The sequence below is a fragment of the Pollicipes pollicipes genome, unplaced genomic scaffold (genome assembly GCF_011947565.3).
Source record: "Pollicipes pollicipes isolate AB1234 unplaced genomic scaffold, Ppol_2.1 Scaffold_7231;HRSCAF=8579_pilon_pilon_pilon, whole genome shotgun sequence".
Taxonomy (NCBI): Eukaryota; Metazoa; Arthropoda; class Thecostraca; order Pollicipedomorpha; family Pollicipedidae; genus Pollicipes; species Pollicipes pollicipes.
Genome location: NW_023597034.1, coordinates 8007151 through 8027707, shown reverse-complemented (window position 1 = coordinate 8027707; position 20557 = coordinate 8007151). Strand labels below are relative to the sequence as shown.

Below are 20557 nucleotides of genomic sequence, written 5' to 3'. Positions count from 1 at the left end.
TGTGTGTGTGTGTGTGTGTGTGTGTGTGTGTGTGTGTGTGTGTGTGTGTGGTGTGTGTGTGTTGTGTGTGTGTGTGTGTGTGTGTGTGTGTGTGTGTGTGTGTGTGTGTGTGTGTGTGTGTGTGTGTGTGTGTGTGTGTGTGTGTGTGTGTGTGTGTGTGTGTGTGTGTGTGTGTGTGTGTGTGTGTGTGTGTTGTGTGTGTGTGTGTGTGTGTGTGTGTGTGTGTGTGTGGCTTGGTTAGGTTTTTGTGTGCGTATCGTATATTTATTGTTCTTAAAACTGGACTGCTTCCGTAATTGGGCCTTTGCCTGTGTAATTCTGATGTCCTAAGTAAACACATAAACATTAAATAAAAAACTGCGCCTGATGGGCCGCCCCTGGGGCCCGATGGACCCCAAAGGCGCCCAGGCAGGGAATGGAGGAGCGGGAGTTCATGACCCGCACCCCTTTTTGGGTCCATCTATGATCTGACAAACAGGTAATTTGTGAAGATATGATCCGTCTTTTAGCCAACTAGAGGTTCACGGGTCATTTCGTCCGTAACCTACTCACGGTCACGGAATGTCATAGTTGGCTATGCCGGGCCTTATATTATACCTGTGCTCAGCTTCAATCGCAATGTTCAGTCGCCATTATACGACTGCAGAGTTCGCACAGCCTAAGTGGATGACAGGCTCATCATGTCGGGCCGTAATGTGGCACGAGTCTCGCCTGAAACGACCGATAAATAACCCTGCGTTGGCCAAAAAGGGAAACCTTAACATGCAGTTTAACTTAAATGGACTCCCACTTCACCCACATACCTTAATGTACGTCTGTTCTCCCCGTCTTTAGACGGGAGTTTATGACACTCAGATGGGCCTCAGTCGTAGGACTTGGCGACGGCGGCAGCGAGACGCTCTTGTAAGGGTTGTAAATGTCTTAAATGACGTCACTAAGAGACGCGCGTGAAAGTAGCTGACGAACGAGTACGCACCACGCAACAATCACCCTGGATGGCGATGACGGAACAAGGGTTTGCTAGACGTAGTAAAACAATATAAACTTATTACCGTGGCACCACAAACAGTTTTTACGATGGTGATGACTGTCCGGCATGATGTGTGTGATGCCATGGTGAGTTCATAGCATGGGCGTAGGAGCAGGGGGGAGGGGGACAGGGAGACACGGCCCCCCACTTTTCAAATTGGGGGAGGGGTAGCAGTGCTAACTACCTCCCCCCAGACTTATCAGACCTAGGTTATGTTTAGCTTACTTTTGCACCACATTCAAATATACATGCCGATTTACCTAGTTTACCAGCCGTCTTCCTCAAGATGCGTCATCTTTTTCAATCGCTTATTGGCCATCAGGGGCAGATCCAGAGGGGGGGGGGGGCACGGGGTCATGACCCCTCTTGGGTCCCAAAGGGGCCCACTGGTTCCGAGTGGGCTAATTGCCGACCGAACAGGTGCAGTTACTTAGCACAAAACGCAACAAAACTGGATATCTCTGGACTTCCAGACGACCAAGAACAGTTGTAAGCGAAAGTGAAGGACCTATGAGAAGTCAAAACAAATTATTCGACTATTGGAAAAGTTGTGAGCTGGAAATTTTAAGCCTCATTGCACTGTCCAGGGGCCCCATGCTGTTTCTGGGAAACCGATATGCCCATTCGCAGGATCATTTAGATAGTTAAGGAGCACTGCACGTTGCCCTCTATTTCTTTGCATTTGCTCGGGGGGGGGGGAGGGGGCTTGCGCTGTTGTTGGGGCCCGTCTTGCTAGCGTGCCGGGCACTCTTGTCAATCGTAGGCCCTTCCACGTGTTCTTTACATTCGCCAGAAAGGCTCTGTCGGCTACAGCCAGGGTCCCATGTCTTAACCTGCCGGGGTATTCTCGGTTGATCAGCAGCCCTTTACCTGGGTCTCAGTTAACCTACCAACACACTTGCGATATGCTCATGGGCCCTCTTCATTGGTCTAGGGCGCTTACAATTCTCTGTCACTTGCTTAGGGCCCTGCACTCTTGTCGGGTGCCCATCTGCTGGCCTGCTCGGGTACATTCAATCGTTTGGGGGTCCTCTACATTGGGCCTTGGGCACGTGCTATTCGAATGGAGCCCTACGCACTTGTCGGGGGCCCCCTCTGTTTGCCTCCTCGGCCACACTGGATTGCTCGGTGTGCCCTGCACATTGGTTCTTGGTGTTTGTATTTAGGGCCTCCGCGCTTTTCGGGGCCCTATCTGTTAGCCTGCCCTGGCGCCCTCGATTATTCGGGGCCGTCTACATCGTGTCGTGGGTATTTCATATTTGAACAGAAGGCCGCGCGCTCTTGCCGCCCCCCCCCCCCCCCCCCTGTTAACCTGCTCGGACACACTCGAATATTCTGGGGCCCTCCACATAGTGTCTTGGTCACTTCCCATCCGAATGGAGGGCCACACGTGCCCTACGTAGGACCCCATCTGTTTTCCGCTTTGGCCACACTGAATCGTCCGGGGACCCTGCACATTGAGTCTTGGTGTTTGAGTCTAGGGTCCCACACTCCTGTCTGAGCCACCTGATAATCTGCTCGGGTATACTCCATCTTTCGGGGGCCCTCTTCACCGTGTTTTGGGGTGCTTCTTATTTGAATGGGGCCCTACGCTCTTCTCGGGCCCCTTCTGATAAGCTGCTCGGGCCCGTTTTATCATTCTGGGGCCAATCACATACGGTATTCGGTGCTTCCCATTCGAATGGAGGGCCCTGCGCTCTTGTTTGGAGCCCTATTTGTTGACTTGCTCGGGCACACTCGATCACTCCGGGGCGCTCTTTATCGGGTTTTGGGTATTTCCTGTTTGAATGGAGGGCCCTACGTTCTTGACGGGGGCCTATATGTTAACCTGCTCTGACCCACTGGATCATTCGGGGGTCCTCTGAATTGGGTCTTGAATGCTTCCTTTTTAAACGGAAGGTTTTGCGCTCTTTTTGGGAACCTCATTTGTTAACCTGACTGGACACACTCGATCATTTGGGGGACTCCTACATTGAGTCTTGGGTATTTCCTATTTGAATGGAGGGCCCTACGCTCTTGATGAGGGCCCTTATATGTTAACCTGCTCGGGCGCACTCGATTGTTTAGAGCCCTACACATTGTGTCGTGATTTTTACGCTGTCTAGAGCCATTGCGCTGTTGGTTTTCTGGCCATATATGTCCACTTGCCGGGTCAATCTGATCGCTAAGGAGCTTTCCACGTTGCCCTTAATCTCTTTACATTTTCTCGTAAGGTTCAATGTGGTGTTGAGCCTGCCTGGGCAGCGGTGATCGATCAGGTTTTCCTCCGCGGATTCTCCCCATTCGCCCGAAAGGCCCTTTACGCTTTTTCCAGACCCCATATGCCAGGAGACATTCAGTTGCTCAGGGACCCTTCATTTAAGTCTCAGTCTCTTCCTACTTGCTTGGAGGCCTTGTGTTGTTGCTTGGGCTTTTATAAGGTAAGGCGCGGAGACACTCGATGCTCAGGGCCCATCTACTTTGATCGAGGGCTCTCTCCCTTTGGTCTCATTTGGGGACGACTCTCCACTGATATCGAGACTCGTGTTGTTAACCAGCCCGCGCACTCTTGATCCCACAGGAGTATTAATTCACTGTCTTGGATAATTTCATTCGCTCACAGCGTTCTGTGCTATGGCCGGTGCTTCATATGCCAGCCTGACGAGGCACTACCGGTCGTTCATGGGGCCACCACGATGGTCTCTTTTTGCTTGCTCTGCGGACACTATACCAGTGTTGACGGGAGCTACTTTGTTGGTCTTCTGCGGCACCCACGATCGCTCAGGTCTCGTCCCTATTGGCCTTGATGCCTTCGACTCAAAGCACCGGTCGAATATGCGTCGATGAATTTTTCCGCGGAATTTTCCGAACGTTATTTTACATGCCGCCGGCGTCGTATGTGTCATTTTCATTAGCTATGAAGTGTGTGACACTTATTATACTAGTGCTTTACGTTCTTAACATATTTCGAATGCTAGGATATGTTGTACTCATTTAAAACAGAGGAAAAATGTTGCACTAGTCATTAGTCATCAACTGATTACATCGCCCTGTCATGTCCATACTTGGTTTTGATGGTTGTTAGCAGCTAACTCAAGTTTATCTTGCCTGCTGTCCCGCAAAAACGTAGCCTCAAAGTCCCAGCATTCAACATGATCTGTAGAAAGTGAATGAGTTCTATGTGTATGCATGCTTAGCACGCCTATATATATATATATATATATATATATATATATATATATATATATATATATATATATATACATATATGCGTGTGTGTGTGTGTGTGTGTGTGTGTGTGTTGCATACATTTTGTCTTCAAATGCAATGACCGAAATGCAAGCGTACTTTTTGAAGGGGGACCCCAGACTCCAGGGGGCCCCACAATGTTACGTGCCCCCCCCCCCTTGACGAAATCAAATCCTGGATCCGCCCCTGTTGACCAGCGCTTAGTGTCGTACGCACAAGCCGACACCGCGCGGCCTATGGAGACTGCAACGTCGGGCGTTCAGGCTGTTGCTGCTATGTCTCGAGAGCGCGTAGGCTCAAAACCATTTTGCGCAGTTTTTTATCAGTAATACAATCTGACCGAATTTTGAACATTTTAAGACGGACATGGATGAGCCATGTTAATACAAGCTTATGACCCACTTTATCTACAATCTACGTTCAGAGATTCCTCAATATCTCTGAAGAACACAGAAAAACACGGAACTGGGGCCTGTGTGACAATCATTGGACCACCTTTGGCGTCAGGGATGTTGTTGCGTTAATGAGGGCTCCTGTGCTGATCCGGGGCCAACTGCGCGGGTCAGGAGGCCTCCCATGTCAGGGAGGGGAACAATGCGATATGATATATCCCTCCAATGACCTCCGGATCGACCAATGAAATAAATCCCGCCCCGTGTCGCTAGAATGACAGCCAGAAGATACTTTGCGATGGGAAGGAATGGCCTTTCAGCCCTTGACCGAACCCGGTAATGTGCCCCTGGTGTTCTACTCAAGGGGCCCCTTTCCCGGAGGGCAATAAAGAAATAAACATTTAAGAAATATTTCCCGGAGGAAATCAGAGGTCTCATTATTGTTGAGTAAAGTGGGGGTCTCATTATTGTTGAATAGAGTGGGTCGAAATGAACAACAACGACAAAAAACAAGCCCATCCCATGTTTGCCATGAGAACGTTCATTTTTCAGAATAGATTATCTCATTATTATTTTTTGCTCATTACCTCATTACTATCTTATTATTGTTGAATAGAGTGGGTCGAAATAAACAGCAGAAAAAAAGAACAAAGACGTCGCATGTTTGCCTGTGAACGTTCATTTTTTTCAGAATGGACAAGTGAAAAGAATGCATTAAAAGGTTTGGACACGCCCGCCCGCTACCTCGAGAGCAAGGAGAGCGATGGGCTGGGTTGCAGCTTCTGTAAAACCGAACGGCGTCGGCCACTTTAAGTGCCACCAGACGGCGGGTGCCGTGTTAATCTGTTTTCTGGACAGATAAATAGTTACAGGAACACGAAAAATAGAGGATCCACCTTTGCGATTCCGTTCCACCACCAGGTGCCAGCACCACTGCGCGATGCTTTAAGAGCCCATCCATCCTTATCATCAGTCTAAAAATCGCACTTGTGAAATATGCACCCAAACTGCCTTGTAGATTTAAGATTTGATGTCCTGGACCTTTCACAGGTACTTCTTTCAGAAGCGTCGTGATTTTCGTCTACCCGTCGGCCAGAGCTCCAGAGCTCAGTGTATTAGCTGCTGGGTTTACGCTGCGCGGCCTACGGAGACTGCAACGTCTGACGTCGAGGTTTTTGTTAACCAAGATAGGGGAGAACGCATGCTCAAAATTATGTCCAATACCAATATTATATATATATATATATATATATATATATATATATATATATATATATACCAATACCAATACAGTATTACCAATACCTAAGGTAGGCAGCTTCCCGGAGGCATTTTTCTGGGGTAGTGTAGTGTAAGGGAGAATAATTCGGAAAAAAGGTACTATTGCAGGTGTCCAACACATGTTTTAGATCCCAATAAGTAGCAATGCTGATCCAGAAATGTGCAACAAAGCAGCCATACAATCAGTTCGCGGCCAGTCATTCTGAGACAGCGGGGTCAGGGCAGCGGCCAGCGACGGAGAGCGGGAGCAGGACTCAGACGGGAAATATATGACAGAAGGGCCTTCATTCTGTGGCTTGGTTTTCAGAGGAGGATCTCCAGTCGGCCAGATCTCCAGTGGGCTTTTGTCACATGGTTTTGGCAGTCTCAAGATTCCGAACTTGTTTCCGCTTAAAATACTGCAGCAAGCCTTGTCCCTTGAAAAGCTGCAAGCGAAATGAATGGCTTGCTTGGCTCCCCACTTTTTGAAAAGTTCCTATGCCTATAAGACACATACACACAAATATATACATGTATATAATTTTACAAGTTAATGTTTATCAAAATCATGCTTTACATGCATGCAATTTTGCATGTTGCAGTACATACATGCACTCAAACAGGGATATCCACAGCTTTCACTCAAGAAACCTGAATTTGGTAGTCTATTGCTACGGCATTTTTCACGCAGTACCGACATCACCAGCGCTTTTGCTTGCATGTTAATCGTGTATCATCGACGATGGACGCCTGGGCCCAACAGGCTATGCGCCCTAAACCAACGACAACAGCAACATTAATCGTATGTGGGGTGCCGGTTGCGTAGTGGTTAATGCATCTGCGTTAGCAAATGCGCGTCTGGGAAACCAGAGGTACGGGGTTCGATTCGACATGGCATTAATCGTATATGTGGCACCGGTAGTATAAGTTTTAGACCGGAGGTGGGGGGTCCGGTTCTTCGCGGTGCCCGCCGTTCCTGCCAGGGTGGGAGGCGAGTGACGCCATAAAGCCTCGGCAGCGGAGTGTCATAACGCCCCAATGACAAAGTGACATTGATAGTAGTCGCGTTTAGTGGCATATGCGTTTTTTGAGTGTGTGTTGGTTGGTCTCGGACAGGAGGAGGACTTTCTGAGTACTTTTATAAGCATCATATAGGCATTGTTTTAGCCCGTTGTGTGTGTGATTACTGCAGGTTAAAGTTTGTGGTGTTTTGGGTTGGTTGGACTATTTTAACCTTCCAGGTAGAAAATAGATTGGTTTCATGCACCAGTATGCTTGGAAATAGTCTAGAAGACTGATGTTGATGGGCATATCATTTTGGTCTTAACTGTAAAAGAATGGAACATATATGTTTGGTGCAGGCTTCATCACACCATTTCTTGAGCATGTCCCATTTAGGTATGTGTCCAGCAAACACAAATCAATATTTATGAGGTTGTTTATTAATGCAGTAGCACTTAGGCTGCAAACAAAGAAGCAGTGAGAGTGATCCCATGTTTAATTCAATGCACGTGCAGTGAGTTGTATATGAATCATAGACAATATTATTATAGGCTTTGATAATATGTGCATAGCAAAACAATTACAGGGCACCAACCTTAATACAAATAGTATCATATAATGAAACTTTGATCATTTGAACCATTTAGGACAAGTTCTTTTATAGCCCATGAAAAGCACAAACCCAAAGGTGATGTCATGAGAAAATGGTTTGCAGGACTTCAACAGTATGTCAAATCATCAGAAACATGACAGTTGCTGCATGGGCCACCCTGCTGTTCCTTCGGTCACACAGACTTTGGATGAAATGGAGTGGGAGAGAGGCATCTGGCCAGCAGGTAAGTGTTGTGTTAGAATTGTATCCCTGCTGATGTAACTGATATGTACATGATGATGGGCATGTATTTGCATGAAAGATATTTTTTGGTTTTGATGCTTGCAGAGGTTTACAGAATCATTTAGTTTTTAGCATGCTAATGCTTAATCTTTGATATTAGCATTATCTCACCACACCACATACTGTGATGGTCCTGAAAATCATTGCTCCTGTAGCTGCCAGCCCTTATGCCTCTGCCATGGTCATCAGCACTGGAAGGTGACATGGCCCGGCTGGAGCTACTCCTGGGTCGTGGCTCTGCAGCTGACCGAGCTGACCAGGCTGGCTACACTGCGCTACACTATGCAGCACGTGCTGGCCAGCTGCGGGCTGTGGAGGCGCTGCTGTCGGCCGGCGCTGACGCCGACGCGCGCACCGGCGGCGGCGCCACGGCTCTGCAGCGCGCCGCCGGCGCCGGCCGGCTGGCCGTGGCGCGCCGACTGCTGGCGGCGGGTGCGGCGCCGGCGGCGCAGGACGCGCGCGGCCAGACAGCGCTGCACTGGGCGGCCGAGGCCGGCCAGCTGCCCGCCTGTCGCCTGCTGCTGGAGGCGGACGCCGGCCTGGCCACGGTGGTGGACCTGCGCGGCCGGCGCCCGGCGGAGCTGGCGCGCTGCGAGGAGGTGCGGCGACTGCTGTCCGAGCCCAGCTGAAGCCCGCCCGCTCCCGAGCTGCCGCCTGACGTCCGGACCGGGCATCAGGCTGAGCAGGGAAGCCCGGGCTGAGGGAGCTTCCTAACGACGACGGCTCGTCAGCCGTGTCCCGTGTCCTCCTCCCCGGCCAGCGGGGGACACTGACGATGCCGGCTCGGACGCAGGAGCGGTGTGAGCGTCGGTGGCGGTGGCGATACTGAGCGCTGGTAAGCGTGGCTGGACAGTCTCAACATGTGATGATTGAGAATGGAGTGCTGGAGGCCTGAGAATTTCGACATCCTTTTCTTGGGTTGGGCTTACTTATTTTGGTATGGCATGTGACTTTGCACTTCACCAATGAATATGAATACTTCATACAGCTATGGACGGTGATAGTGTTGCAATCCCTGATCCCTCAATGCTACTGTTTATGAAGTATGTTCATGTGAAGTCTCCATAGATACATAAGATAGCATTTGTAACTGTATGGACATTTGTATTGCACCACAAGCTATCGTCATAGGTAACTGTTCGATTTATATGCAAGCGATTCCCCATATCCTTCCGGACATTCAACTGATTGGAAATGACATCTCAAAGTTGGGATTTTTGTACACCGGAAACAACCTGCCTTCAGTGTAAGGAAGACACTGCTTGCAGTACTGTAGCATGCAAGCATTGGTTTCATTGAGAACAGCTGACATTTCTTGGCTATGTTCATGGTGACGAGTAACCCCATGGAAACTATCACAGGCTCAAAACGTCGATTGGCTCGTTAAAACCAATGCTGATGTGATGCAGCCCCTTAACACGCACCCAGGCGGCCGGCTGGATACCCTTTGCTCGGGTGGGGGTCAGTTTGACCCCCCTGAGATCTCGGAAACTAAGAAAGCTAGAGACACCAAATTCAGAGTGTGTTGACCTGCACGTGAACTCGTTTAAGTCAAAGTTTGAGGTTCCTAGGTTATGACCTGGTGTAGTAAGGTCAAACGAGATGAAATTCCAGGTTGGTCTCCAAAGTGTCCCAGAACCTAGATAACTGTTTCTAAGCGAAAGGTCACATGCTCATTTAAGTTCAGCGACCTTGTTTGACCTTTTAAAGGTCATGGTGACTTAACACGCGCTGGGGTGGGGGTTCAATTTGACCCCCCCCCGAAGGTTTTTCCAGATTGGTTTCCGAATGGCGCGGCGTAGCCTCGCCAAATTTCGCATAGCTGTGAACAATTAAACAGCGGATCGTTTGACGTAAACAAATTGTATGTACCTTGTAAGGTCGTTGACCTTCTGGCAGGTGAAAATCGGGCCATGGTTTCAGCGAAGGCAATTTCTAGGGAATCGTCCAATCTGATGCAATAACGGAGAGTGTGACGAAGCCATACATCTCCGGGATGCTTTCGTAGGCACCACAAATATCGAATAAGCAAATTACGTTGACCTAAGGTCAGGTATGAAGGTCAGACCAAGGTCAAAACCAACGTGATTTATTACTCTAGGGCTTGCTGTATGGGATAGTTTGTGGTGCTCTTTTAGACTTTATTGACAGCAGGAACCGCATTATACGTATTCCATTGACTTCTTAGAAGTCAGAACATGCCATTGACCTGAGATGTCCCGGGTCGACATTTAGTTTTAGGAACATACTGCCTAGCGTCATCTTCGTCGCTTATTCAAATGCAAAACCCAGCAGTCTTGTATTTTTTGGTCACCATGACCTTCAAAAGGTCAAACAAGGTCACTGACCTTAAAGGGGCTTGTGACCTTTTGCTTAGAAAATTTGTCCTAGGTTCTGGGGGCACTCTAGAGACCAACCTGGAATTTGACCTTGTTTGACTTTACTTGACCTGAAGGTCATGACCTAGGAAGCTCAAACCTTGACCTAAGCGAGTTCACGTGCAGGTCAAGACACCCTGTAAATTTGGTGTCTAGCTCTTCTAGTTCCCGAGATCTCAGGGGGGGTCAAATTGACCCCTCCTCCCCACCCAAGCGAAGGGTATCTAGCCAGGCCATCGGGGCGCGTGTTAGATCATACAAGACTGCTCTGAGCTTTGCATATGAATAAGCGACGAAGATTACGCGAGGCATAATACTCCCTAAAAACAAATGTTGACCTGGGTCATTTTGGGTCAGGTTGGTTTTGACCTTGGTCTGACCCTCATACCTGGCCTTAGTTCAATAGATTTTCTCATTCAATTGTTGTGTTGCCTAAGAAAGCATCTCAAAGGTGTACGGCTTCGTCCAACACCCCGTTGTTACGTCAGATTGAGCGATTTCCTAGCAATTGCCTTTGCTGAAACCAAGGCTTGACTTTCTTCTGCCATAGGTCAGCCACCTTACTAGATGCACCTAGATATTTTTACACCAAACGGTCCGCTATTCAATTGTCTACAGCTATGCAAAATTTGGCGCGGCTTCGCCGCGCGGTTCGGAAACCACTCTGGAAACACTTGGGGGGGGGGGGGGGCAATTTGACCCCCACCCGGGTGCATGTGAACCAGTATCTCCTGGCGTGATGAAGGTGAGTTGTTTTCAACATAAGAACACAAACCAGGAGAAAACCGATAGCACAAGATATTTATCGCTTGTTTCACTGACTACTGAAAACAGTTTCGCAGTGAATATGTGTACCAGTGTTTTATGCCTGACAACTCAACAATCAAATTCAATCCGTTGATGTCGCTCAAATACGTGACATTGCATGTGGGTTGAATAAAGTCTTTGAAGAAGCATGTTTTGAGAGCCTTTCAGATTTTGTCATCGAGGAAAAGGCAGCGTTGTCTAATGGTACATGTAAAAAGCTACTCTTCGCTCAGGCGTTGAAATAAGTACGCAGTACTGCATGCCGTTTGTCACACATTTCATGGTACATCTGTGGATGTGGTGCCGAGCCGAACAATAGTCACCAATGCATGGACATGTTTCACGACCGCTTGTCGTCACCGCTTGTCGTCAAATGATTTACACCAAGTGACCGGGACACATTCCGGAGTTTGACTGCCTTTCAGGGCCAGCGACGACATCGCGTGAGGAGCGGCCTCACCGTTTTCAAGGGAACCACTGCGTGGCGAGCATTCACGAGCGAAACGACGCGAAGCAAGCCTGCCTTCCAGCTTGGCAGCATGACACGGCCTGGCCCGGCAGCCAGTGGAAACAGGGACTGCCGGGCTCCTGATTGTGGTCCTGGAGCGGTCTCCTGAAGTCGCTGGCCGCTGTCCTGATTCGGAGGCGGGACAGACAGTCTTGGCCTCTGCTGTTTGACCGTACCGTTGTTGCCGCCCCGGCCCTCGTGGTCCGCAAGGCCTGCGCTGTTGGATGGTGCAGTACGCCTACGCCTGTGAAAACGCCGCACAGCCGTGCTGACTCGGTGCTGCGGCTGATGTGCTACAGCAACGCGAGTTCGACTCGGGTTCGATCATCCAGGAATTGCTGGAGGGATGGCCTTGTCCAGACGCCGGGCTTGGTTGAGGACTCATGTAAAGAGGGTGATCCCCCAATTGTGTAATCATTTATGCGACTTGATAGTGGCCATACGTAATTCGGTGACGAATCGACATAAACTGCTGCAGCACGGAACGATAATATAATGTTCCGGAACTGGTTTTCGCTCATGCTATTATCACTCAGCGTTTGCAAGGCATGGTGCCAAACGCCAGAAGGTTGGGTCACTGAAGAGGCACAACCATCGACATTTCTAATGACCTGAATATTCTTTGATGACACGGGGCGTCACAAGATCAATCACTTGGCTACGGGTCGTCACGGAGCTTGGGCGCACGGAGGGGGTGGTCGTGTTACAGGTGCTCACATGCTGGTCCCCGGCGCTGCTCCTTACGTGGAACTGAACGCGCATTGGCTACCTCTGGCGAGCCCACCTGGTCTGTAAAGTGGGGTTTAACTGTGAGTCACGGACTGTGACGTCACTGTCGCGGGTCCAAACAAGTGCGGAGAGTCCTGGCCGTTCACATTGTAACACGCAGCGAGGGCCCTCGCGTGCTGACAGAGGCATGTATCGAGCCAGCGGACGGCCCCCGGCCGCGCCTGGATGGCATGATCAGTAAGGACGTTTTTAACATATCATCACCCGCCAGTAACAGCACTATCAGCACCTCTGACTGCGCCATGGCTTCTCTGTTCGTGTTTCAGTGGGCTGAATCAGCTCATTTCACAACTTACCCATATTGGAATTGGACATCGCACTCGGGACCACCGCCGCGCCCGCCTGTGACGTCACAGGCAACTCCCGGTAGATGGCGTCTTCCCGCGACGATGCCTTTGCACGGCACGCATGCCTCCGACATTATTCCAGCAGCAGTGGGCAAGGTCACCCAGCTGACGCGACGGCATTATTCCTGAGTGTTGCGCTTCGTCAGAGGAAAAGAACACGGCAAGCGGCGGCTCGGTGGCGTCGCGGCCGTCCCGTCAGTAGCGGTCGGGGACCAGGGCCGCACCCGTCCGCGCGCCGCCGGGCTGACGCTCCGCCATCAGACTAATAGCGGCCCACCGCCAGCCGTGCGGCGTTCCTGTGCGGCACCAGCCACCTGCTCCCCGCGAGGGCAGGCGTGACCCGCTGACCCCGAGGCGGCGCCACCCGCCTAAGCCGCGCCCCGCTGTTTAACGGTAGACAAACAGATCGAGACTCGGCTGCCGCATCTGCCCAACACCGAGCGCCGCGCGACCGACCGCCAGCAGTCTCGGTTTCACACACGTCCGTCTTTCGACCGTTTTATTAAACACCTACCGATCGCCACGTAAGAGAACTGTCATCGCGCACAGACAAAGCGGCGAATTCGGGGAACCATCACAAAATAACAGCTAGTCGCCGCCGCCGGCCTGTAGCCTCACGGTGCCGGCGGGGGCGGCGGCGGCGGCGGCGGCGGCGGGGGAGGAGGAGGGGAGGCGGCCGGCAGCGGCGGCAGGCCGCAGTGCTGCAGCAGTGCGCCGAGTGCCAGCCGCAGCGGCGGCGTGGCCAGCCCGGCCGGGCCCAGCACGCAGACGGACGGCGACAGCTGGACGGCCTGCTCCGAGGCGGCCACCAGCAGCTGCGCGTTCACCGGCTCCAGTAACCGCTGCGTGGTCGAGTCCACCTGTTACCAAGGGGAGACCGTTACGCGCCGGCGCACGAGGAGTGGGCGCGCCAGGACGCCACGTACAGCAAACACATGGCGCTGAGGGAGGGGACAGGCTGCAGCCTTGGTAATGGATCGGGCAAGGAGTGGACGACAGACATATCGCAAAACCACCGACCGATCGGGGAGCAGAACACGCTGATGTTCTAGGCGGCGCGTTCCAAATCGTAAAATGAGGCATACTGCCCCGCGTCAACATCGCTAATCAGCCAGGTCAGCATGCGAGCACAGGTCTAATCCTAACGCAATGGCTGGTACCCGGCTGGGTGAGCGTTGGCCCAGAGAGGCCCGGCAGGAAGGCGGGCGGGAAGGCGGGCGGGGCGCGACCGCCTTCACGGCGGGACGAGAGCGCTCGCCGGTCGCCGACCCACCTGGCAGTGTACGATGTTGGTGATGTGCTCGCACGTGACAGGCTGGCGGTCGGCCACGCGCTGCAGCAGCTCCTCCAGCAGGCTGGCCAGCGAGGACGCCTGCTCAGGGATGGCGGCGGCAGCGGGAGCGGCAGCGGCGACGGCCGCGGCGGGCGGCGCCTCCACCGGCGGCGGCGTGTGCGGCGAGGTGGTCGTCGACACTGGCTGACTATCGCCGTCCCGAGACGACTCCGGCTTGGACGACCGGGGAGACCTGGCGACCGCGGCCGGGTCACGGCCAGGTCACTCGCGCCACACGGCGGACTGACAGTCAACCCACAACCAGCGACGACGACACGACTACTGAAAGAAACACTGGGGTAAACAGCGAACCGGGGAGCACGAACACATCAATGTTTTACATGGCACGTGACATTTCAGCACAGCGACAATGGCATAGAAAACCCTCGACGTCAGATGCCATATAGTTTCCCCACACGCTGGACGTGCACGAATTGTCGCAGACCCACGCTATTCGTATCTTATCATCTCATCTAGCCATTTCCAAACAGTCGACGACTGCAAAACACGTCGCCGACGGATCCGACACTAAACTCGTGGCACCAAGCCTCGCCGGAAGCCCCACGCCTCCACTGCGCTCCGCAGCAGCTGCGGAGCGCGGCGACGGCCCCCTGGCGAAGGCGGCGGCTCGCCTGGCCCGACCGTCCGCGGCTCCACCCACCGGGCAGTGTCGACGGCAGAGGCGGCGGCCGTGGCGGCCCGGTCGCGGCCGGCGCCGCCCTCCGCCGGCCGGGCGCCCGGCTCCTGCTGGTCTCGCTGCTGGCGGCGCCGGTTCTTGGACCACATCTCGTGGCAGTCCTGCCAGACGGGGAAGTTGGGCGGCGGCGTCCTGCGGCGGCGGCGGCCAGCCTGTCAGTCGCCGGGCGTGGTACACAGGACGACACGGGACGAGGCTCCGGGCGAGGTACGAAGCACCGAGGACTCATAGCTTATCGTCCACTGAGAACGACAGATGCAAATGTCACTGGAAGCCGACGCGACTCTAGACCACTGCGCGGCTGAACGCGTTCTTTCTGTGACCCGGAGGGATCCGCGAAACACTGGCTAACTAATATTGCGCCAGTCTCAGCCTAGTATGATATGACAAACAAGGAAAAACGAGCCCAGATGGACCGCCAGTTTCTAGCGCCCTTACTTCTCTGCATTGACGTTCTTGAGCCACGGGCTCTTGAGCGCCTCGTCGGCCGAGATGCGCTTTTTCGGGTCGAGCTCGAGCATCTTGTCCATGAGGCTGAGCGCTGCCGACGGCATGTGCCAGAACTCCTCCTTGAGGCGCCGCCGGTACGGCTTCTTGGGCCGGAGCGTGCTCCAGAGCGGCAGCCGGACCACGCTCGGCCACACCGACGGACAGGGCGAGCCGCACAACCGCGAGATCATGTCTAGCTGCGCCATCTCCACGTTGGCGCCCTGCAGACGGGACGGCGGGAGTCAGCAGCGGACACGGGTGGGAGTCAGCGGCGGACACGGGCGGGAGTCAGCAGCGGACACGGGCGGGCGTCATCAGCGGACACGGGCGGGCGTCATCGGCGGAAGCGGGGCGGGCGTCAGCGGCGGGCACGGGCGGGGGTTAGTGGCGGACACCAGTGCGCATGACTGGACTTGTGCACCACAGCACGGCAAAACCACGAGGCGACGATCGGCTAGACTAAAGCACTGCCACTATTACGACAACCGCGCCAATCCACAAGGCAAGCGGTAAACGGGTCAGCCAAGCTATGGTACGTGTTGTAGAGCGCTTTGGCTGCTGAGCTTTTTTGCGGTCAGGCAAGCTTCGCCAACATTTCACAAACCGTGCATGGGGTGACGGCGTAACAAACAGCACGGGACTCATGCCTAACCCTCTCTTCCCAACAAGCCCCTCCGCCTGCGCCAGCAAGCCCCAGACGACGCACCTGGAATAGCGGCTTCTTCTGGAAGAGTTCGCCGAGGATGCAGCCGCAGCTCCAGACGTCGACGGCCGGACCGTAGCGCTCCTCGCCCAGCAGCAGCTCCGGCGGCCGGTACCACAGCGTGATCACCTTATTGGTGTACGGCCGCGACTCCTCGGCGTTGTACAGCCGCGCCAGTCCGAAGTCGCCCAGCTTGACGTGACCCCTGCGGCGGCGGGCGGCCGGGCCGCCAGGTCAGCGGGGCGCACGCGGCACACACTGCACCCGCCGGAGAGCCACTGGGGAGGGGAGAGGCCCGCACTCACTGGGGAGCCGCTGGGGGAGGGGCCTGCACCCGCTGAGGAGCCGCTGGGGAGGGGGAGGGGTCTGCACCCGCTGGGGGGTCGTTAGGGGGAGGGACCCGCGCCCGCTGGAAAGTCACTGGGGGAGGGGTCTGCACCCGCTGGGAGGTCAATAGGGGAGGGGTCTGTACCCGCTGGGGGTCGTTGGGGGGGGGGGACCCGCACCTGCTGGGGAGTCACTGGGGGAGAGGCCCGCACCCGCTGGGGAGTCGCTGGGGGGGGGGGGGAGGGGCCTGCGCCGGCTGGGGAGTCGCTAGGGGGGAGGGGCCTGCGCCGGCTGGGGAGTCGCTAGGGGGGAGGGGCCTGCAACCGCCGGAGAGTCGCTGGGGGAGCTGAGACTGCTGGGAGCGCGGGCGATTTTCCTGCTGAATGTGAGTATTTAAATAGTAGGTTGTCAGGTACGCCAAAACTGCATGAAGTAAACGAGCTTGTGCATGAGACACATGATCAACGGTCCAGTCGCAGGGACCACCACTAGAAAAGTCAGCCAGCACACTGACAATGCACAGCTGGGCTGGGCTTCCCGCAACGTTGATATCAAGAAGAAATAAAACAAAAACGCAAAGAAGATGAGTAAATGGCACATTCCCAAGCATTTTTATCGACGGCATTGTCATCAAACGGCTATCTCCATCAGACTTTACAAATGTGCAGTGTTAACGTGATAACAATTATTGCTGGCGCTTGGATAACATTTGAGTTCGACTGCCTTTTACAGTCCGAAAATCACTGTAAACTAAGTCACCTTCACCGTTTACAAGTAATTTCCATCCTACACAAAAGGCGCACACGGTGCTTGTATTCAAGCGGGTGGCCACTGCCGGTGAGCCGGCCACAGTCACATTCACGCAGGGAGCGCCGCCGGGCATCTGCTCCGAACCAGACCGGCTCGCTGGCGGCGGAACCCACTTGTTGTTGAGCAAGATGTTGCTGCACTTGATGTCGCGGTGCAGGAAGTTCTTGCGGTGGCAGTAGTTGAGTCCCTCCAGCAGCTGACGCATGATACTGGCGTTGGACGGCTCGTCGAAGTCCACCATGCCCGACTCCAGCAGGCCCATGAGGTCGTGGTCCATGTACTCGAACACGAGGTAAAACGAGCCCTTGTCCTGGGGCGCAGCACAGCGACACGTCAAGACGGGCCAGGGACGGGTCACAACAGGTCACAAAAGGTTATGGTCGGAGCGCCACCCCGGCCCCGGGGCACAGCACGGTAAAGGGTCATGACTGAGATCACGACCGGAGCTGTTCAGGGACGCAGCGCAGCGACGGCTCGAGCACAGATCACGGCGGCCGCCGACAACCGCTCAGATCCGGATTGACATGTGCTCGACGCTCGTGGCGTGCTCTCGCGGGAAGCGAGGCGGAGCGAGCGGTGGTCCCGTGGCAACACAAGATGGCGTGGCCAATGTCATCACTGGAGAGCTTTGGAGTGAGCCCAATCCCGCCTCGTGTCACAGACGAGGCCGGCCGTCGACACGTGCGTACCTTCCTGAAATCGACAGCCGTCTGCTTGTCCGTCACGATCTCCTTAATATTGACTATGTTCTTGTGATTGAGTTGGCGCAGAATCTTGATCTCACGTACTGCCGTGATTGGGAAGCCCTCCTTTTCGTTCTCCAGCCGCACTTTTTTTAATGCCACCACCTCGCCTGTAAAACGCGTGCAACTAACAGATGGGGATGCCAAACCATTCGGCTGTGTCGAGACATATTTCAAACTTGAACGTAATATCTTTCAATCTAACGTGCCATGCGGTCGGTGGAAGACTTTCACAAGCGGTAGCCAGCGAGCTCCATATGCTTCCACATATCTTACGAAGCTATACGTAGCATGGGTTTGCAGTGAGTAGTGTGTAGCAGCCGCCCCAGTGTTATAATGGACTGAACGCGTGACTGACCCACCGACGGTGGCAGCCGCCGTTTACCACAGAACGTTCCACCCACACCGATCCGTTTCCCATACAGGAAGAAATGTCCTCACCACGAGCAAGCGCGTCGCGGCGAGACGGCCAGACAACACCGCTGGTGTGAATTAGCTGCGAAGCTGGGTGTGATCCCCGAATACTTTTTTGACCAAATGAGTGGATTACTGATGGGCCGCACTAAAGCGCAGGCGACGCGCCAATAGCATCGCGTCCACTCACCACTGGCGCAGTCCTTGGCCTTGTACACCTGGCCATACGTCCCCTGGCCGACCTGCGCGATCAGCTCGAAGGCGTCCACGCAGCGGTCGCCCCAGGTTTTGTTCTCGCTCTGCGGTACAAGAGCTCGGTGTAAGCGGGTTGTGTGTAATTGGGGCTTTACGACGCACTCAGCTGCTGAGGCTATATGGCGTCGCCTGTCCTCTCACCCTGGCAGGAAGGGCGGGCACCGCGGGGAATCGAACCCCGTACCTCTGGTTTCCCAGACGCGCAGTAGCCAACGCAGACGCGCTAACCACTACACTACCGGCACCCCTGGTGTTAGCGGGTTGGCCGCACCGGTGCCGGCCGCGCCGGCGTCGGCAACACCGGCCGGCGCCACGCCGAAACGGTGTACGCCTATTCGATCTGTGGGGCGCGCGGGCCCCCTGGCCACGCCCGACCCGCCGCCAGCGGGGCACGGCGCCTGCACAGCCGGGCATTGACGTCTCCCGGCGCGACCCTCACCTCGCGTCGCTTGTGGATGATGTTGGGCCGCTGGAGGCGCGGCTGCGGCACGCGCGGCGGCGGCGGAGGCGGCGGCGCCGGCGGCGTCATCGGCCCGTCCTCGTCCGGCGACAGGTCCTCCGTGCCAGGGCACCACTGGTGACGACACGACGCTCGGTCAACCACTGAGGGCACCGCTGGTACCTGACGTGCGCAGGGACACTCAGGCACCATCAGTGGTGACAATACCATTAAGTACGGCACTATACTGGTGACCGTGCATCATTTCATCAACCGCTACGCAACACGTCAACGGCACAATAAACACGACACTGTGAAGCACCGAGCACCCAGCTTAATCGGAATCACTGGGGGGGGGGGGGGGGGGGGGGGGCGCCAGACTACCGGTCACCACTGGTGAGTTACCAATGGGGTGCCACGCCAGTGACCTGAGCTGGTCAAGGGCACAGTCAACACAGTACACCAGTAGCACCGAGCACACAGGCTATCTAAGGGGATGAGGACGTCCTCCGGTGAAAATCAGCAGCTCGCTGACAGCTATAACGTACTGGTGATCATTGGACACCATGCCACCATGGCCACACAGGGAAATGTGGACTATGTGCGCTCATGTACGGTAATTACCTCCACGTCACGCCAAATGCCAGTGCAAAACGAATTTTGTCATAACCGACATCCATCGATCGTTGGTGAGTTTCTAGCCCCAATCCAACACCTAAAATGGACAATCAAATTATGTAACATGGACAAGACCTCCGGGCGGCACAGGACCGCGCGCACGTGACACCAAATCCAGCTGCCGATACCAACATCAGCCGCTAAAAAGAACGTTACGACGGTCGAGCACGGTAGTCACGTCAACTACCTTATTTGGTGCTCGTCCGAACAACCACCGCGCGGGCATTACCCTCACCGAAGCAGCCACACGTCACCATCACCCAAACACTTGCCGACGGCGGCAAGTACCGACATAGTTCTGTCCGAAACTGCATCCCTTTCAAACCCTGGCTGTGTAGTAGTATGCCGCCCTCCGGTCCGGACCGTCAGCAGGCCTCGGTGGCCGGGAGGAGGGCGGGTCCGCGCCGCCAGACTGACCGGGCGGCAGTGGCGGGGTGCGGCCGCGGCCGCGAGCCGGCTCGCCCGGCCGGCGCGGCTCCTGCTCGGGCGTGTACAGCTCGGGCGACGACTCGATCGTCTCCAGCTGGTCGGCGCCGTCGCGGCTGTCGGGCGGCTCCCGGCCGGCCGGCCGCGGGCTTAGCACATCGCCCTCCGCCTCAGGATACACGTTCTCCTTCTCCTGCCGGTCATGTGGCCCGGCGTCACCGGGCGGCTGCTCAGCCGCGGGGGGAGGGAGGGGGGGGGGGGGTCGAGACCGCGCCGGAGCGGGAGGGGGACTCGGCTCAGCTGATGTGAAACGGATGTAAAATATCACACGACCATTCGGTAATCCACATTAGCCGTATTCCCGTCGCGTGCCGCCCCGCTCACCCCCAACCCCAACACGCCACACGGAGGGGGGAGGACGGGCACCCACGGACGTGCCAGCGGGCAGGTGGATCCTTGCCTTGGATGAACCCCGGTACGGTCGCGTGACCTCCGCCATCCTCCAGCATCTCTCTCGCTCTCTCGCTCTCGCTCTCGCTCTCGCTCTCTCTCTCTCGCTCTCTCGCTCTCTCTCTCTCTCTCTCGCTCTCTCTCTCTCTCTCTCTCT

General features: G+C 54.9%; 1 protein-coding gene and 1 long non-coding RNA gene across 3 annotated transcripts; one reads left to right on the top strand and one right to left on the bottom strand.

Annotated features, from left to right (window-relative positions):
• Positions 1–6643: 6643 nt before the first annotated feature.
• Positions 6644–8111, top strand: LOC119110715 (uncharacterized). Of its 2 annotated transcripts, none has more exons than XR_005095542.1 (3): positions 6644–6712; positions 7628–7748; positions 7997–8111. It is a non-coding gene; the product is annotated as an uncharacterized LOC119110715 (long non-coding RNA). The 2 variants fall into 2 exon arrangements; XR_005095541.1 differs by having other exon boundaries at positions 6657–6782.
• A 5262-nt stretch (positions 8112–13373) lies between these two features.
• Positions 13374–20062, bottom strand: LOC119110557 (cyclin-dependent kinase 12; the record flags this gene model as incomplete). The annotated part of the gene is made up of 10 exons (XM_037234432.1): positions 19942–20062; positions 18847–18981; positions 18343–18451; positions 17685–17848; positions 17109–17305; positions 15862–16063; positions 15105–15376; positions 14631–14798; positions 13910–14162; positions 13374–13496 (listed from the first exon to the last, which is right to left on the bottom strand). Coding segments are annotated over exons 2-10 (1578 nt in total), but the record flags the coding sequence as incomplete, so codon positions are not given.
• Positions 20063–20557: the final 495 nt, after the last annotated feature.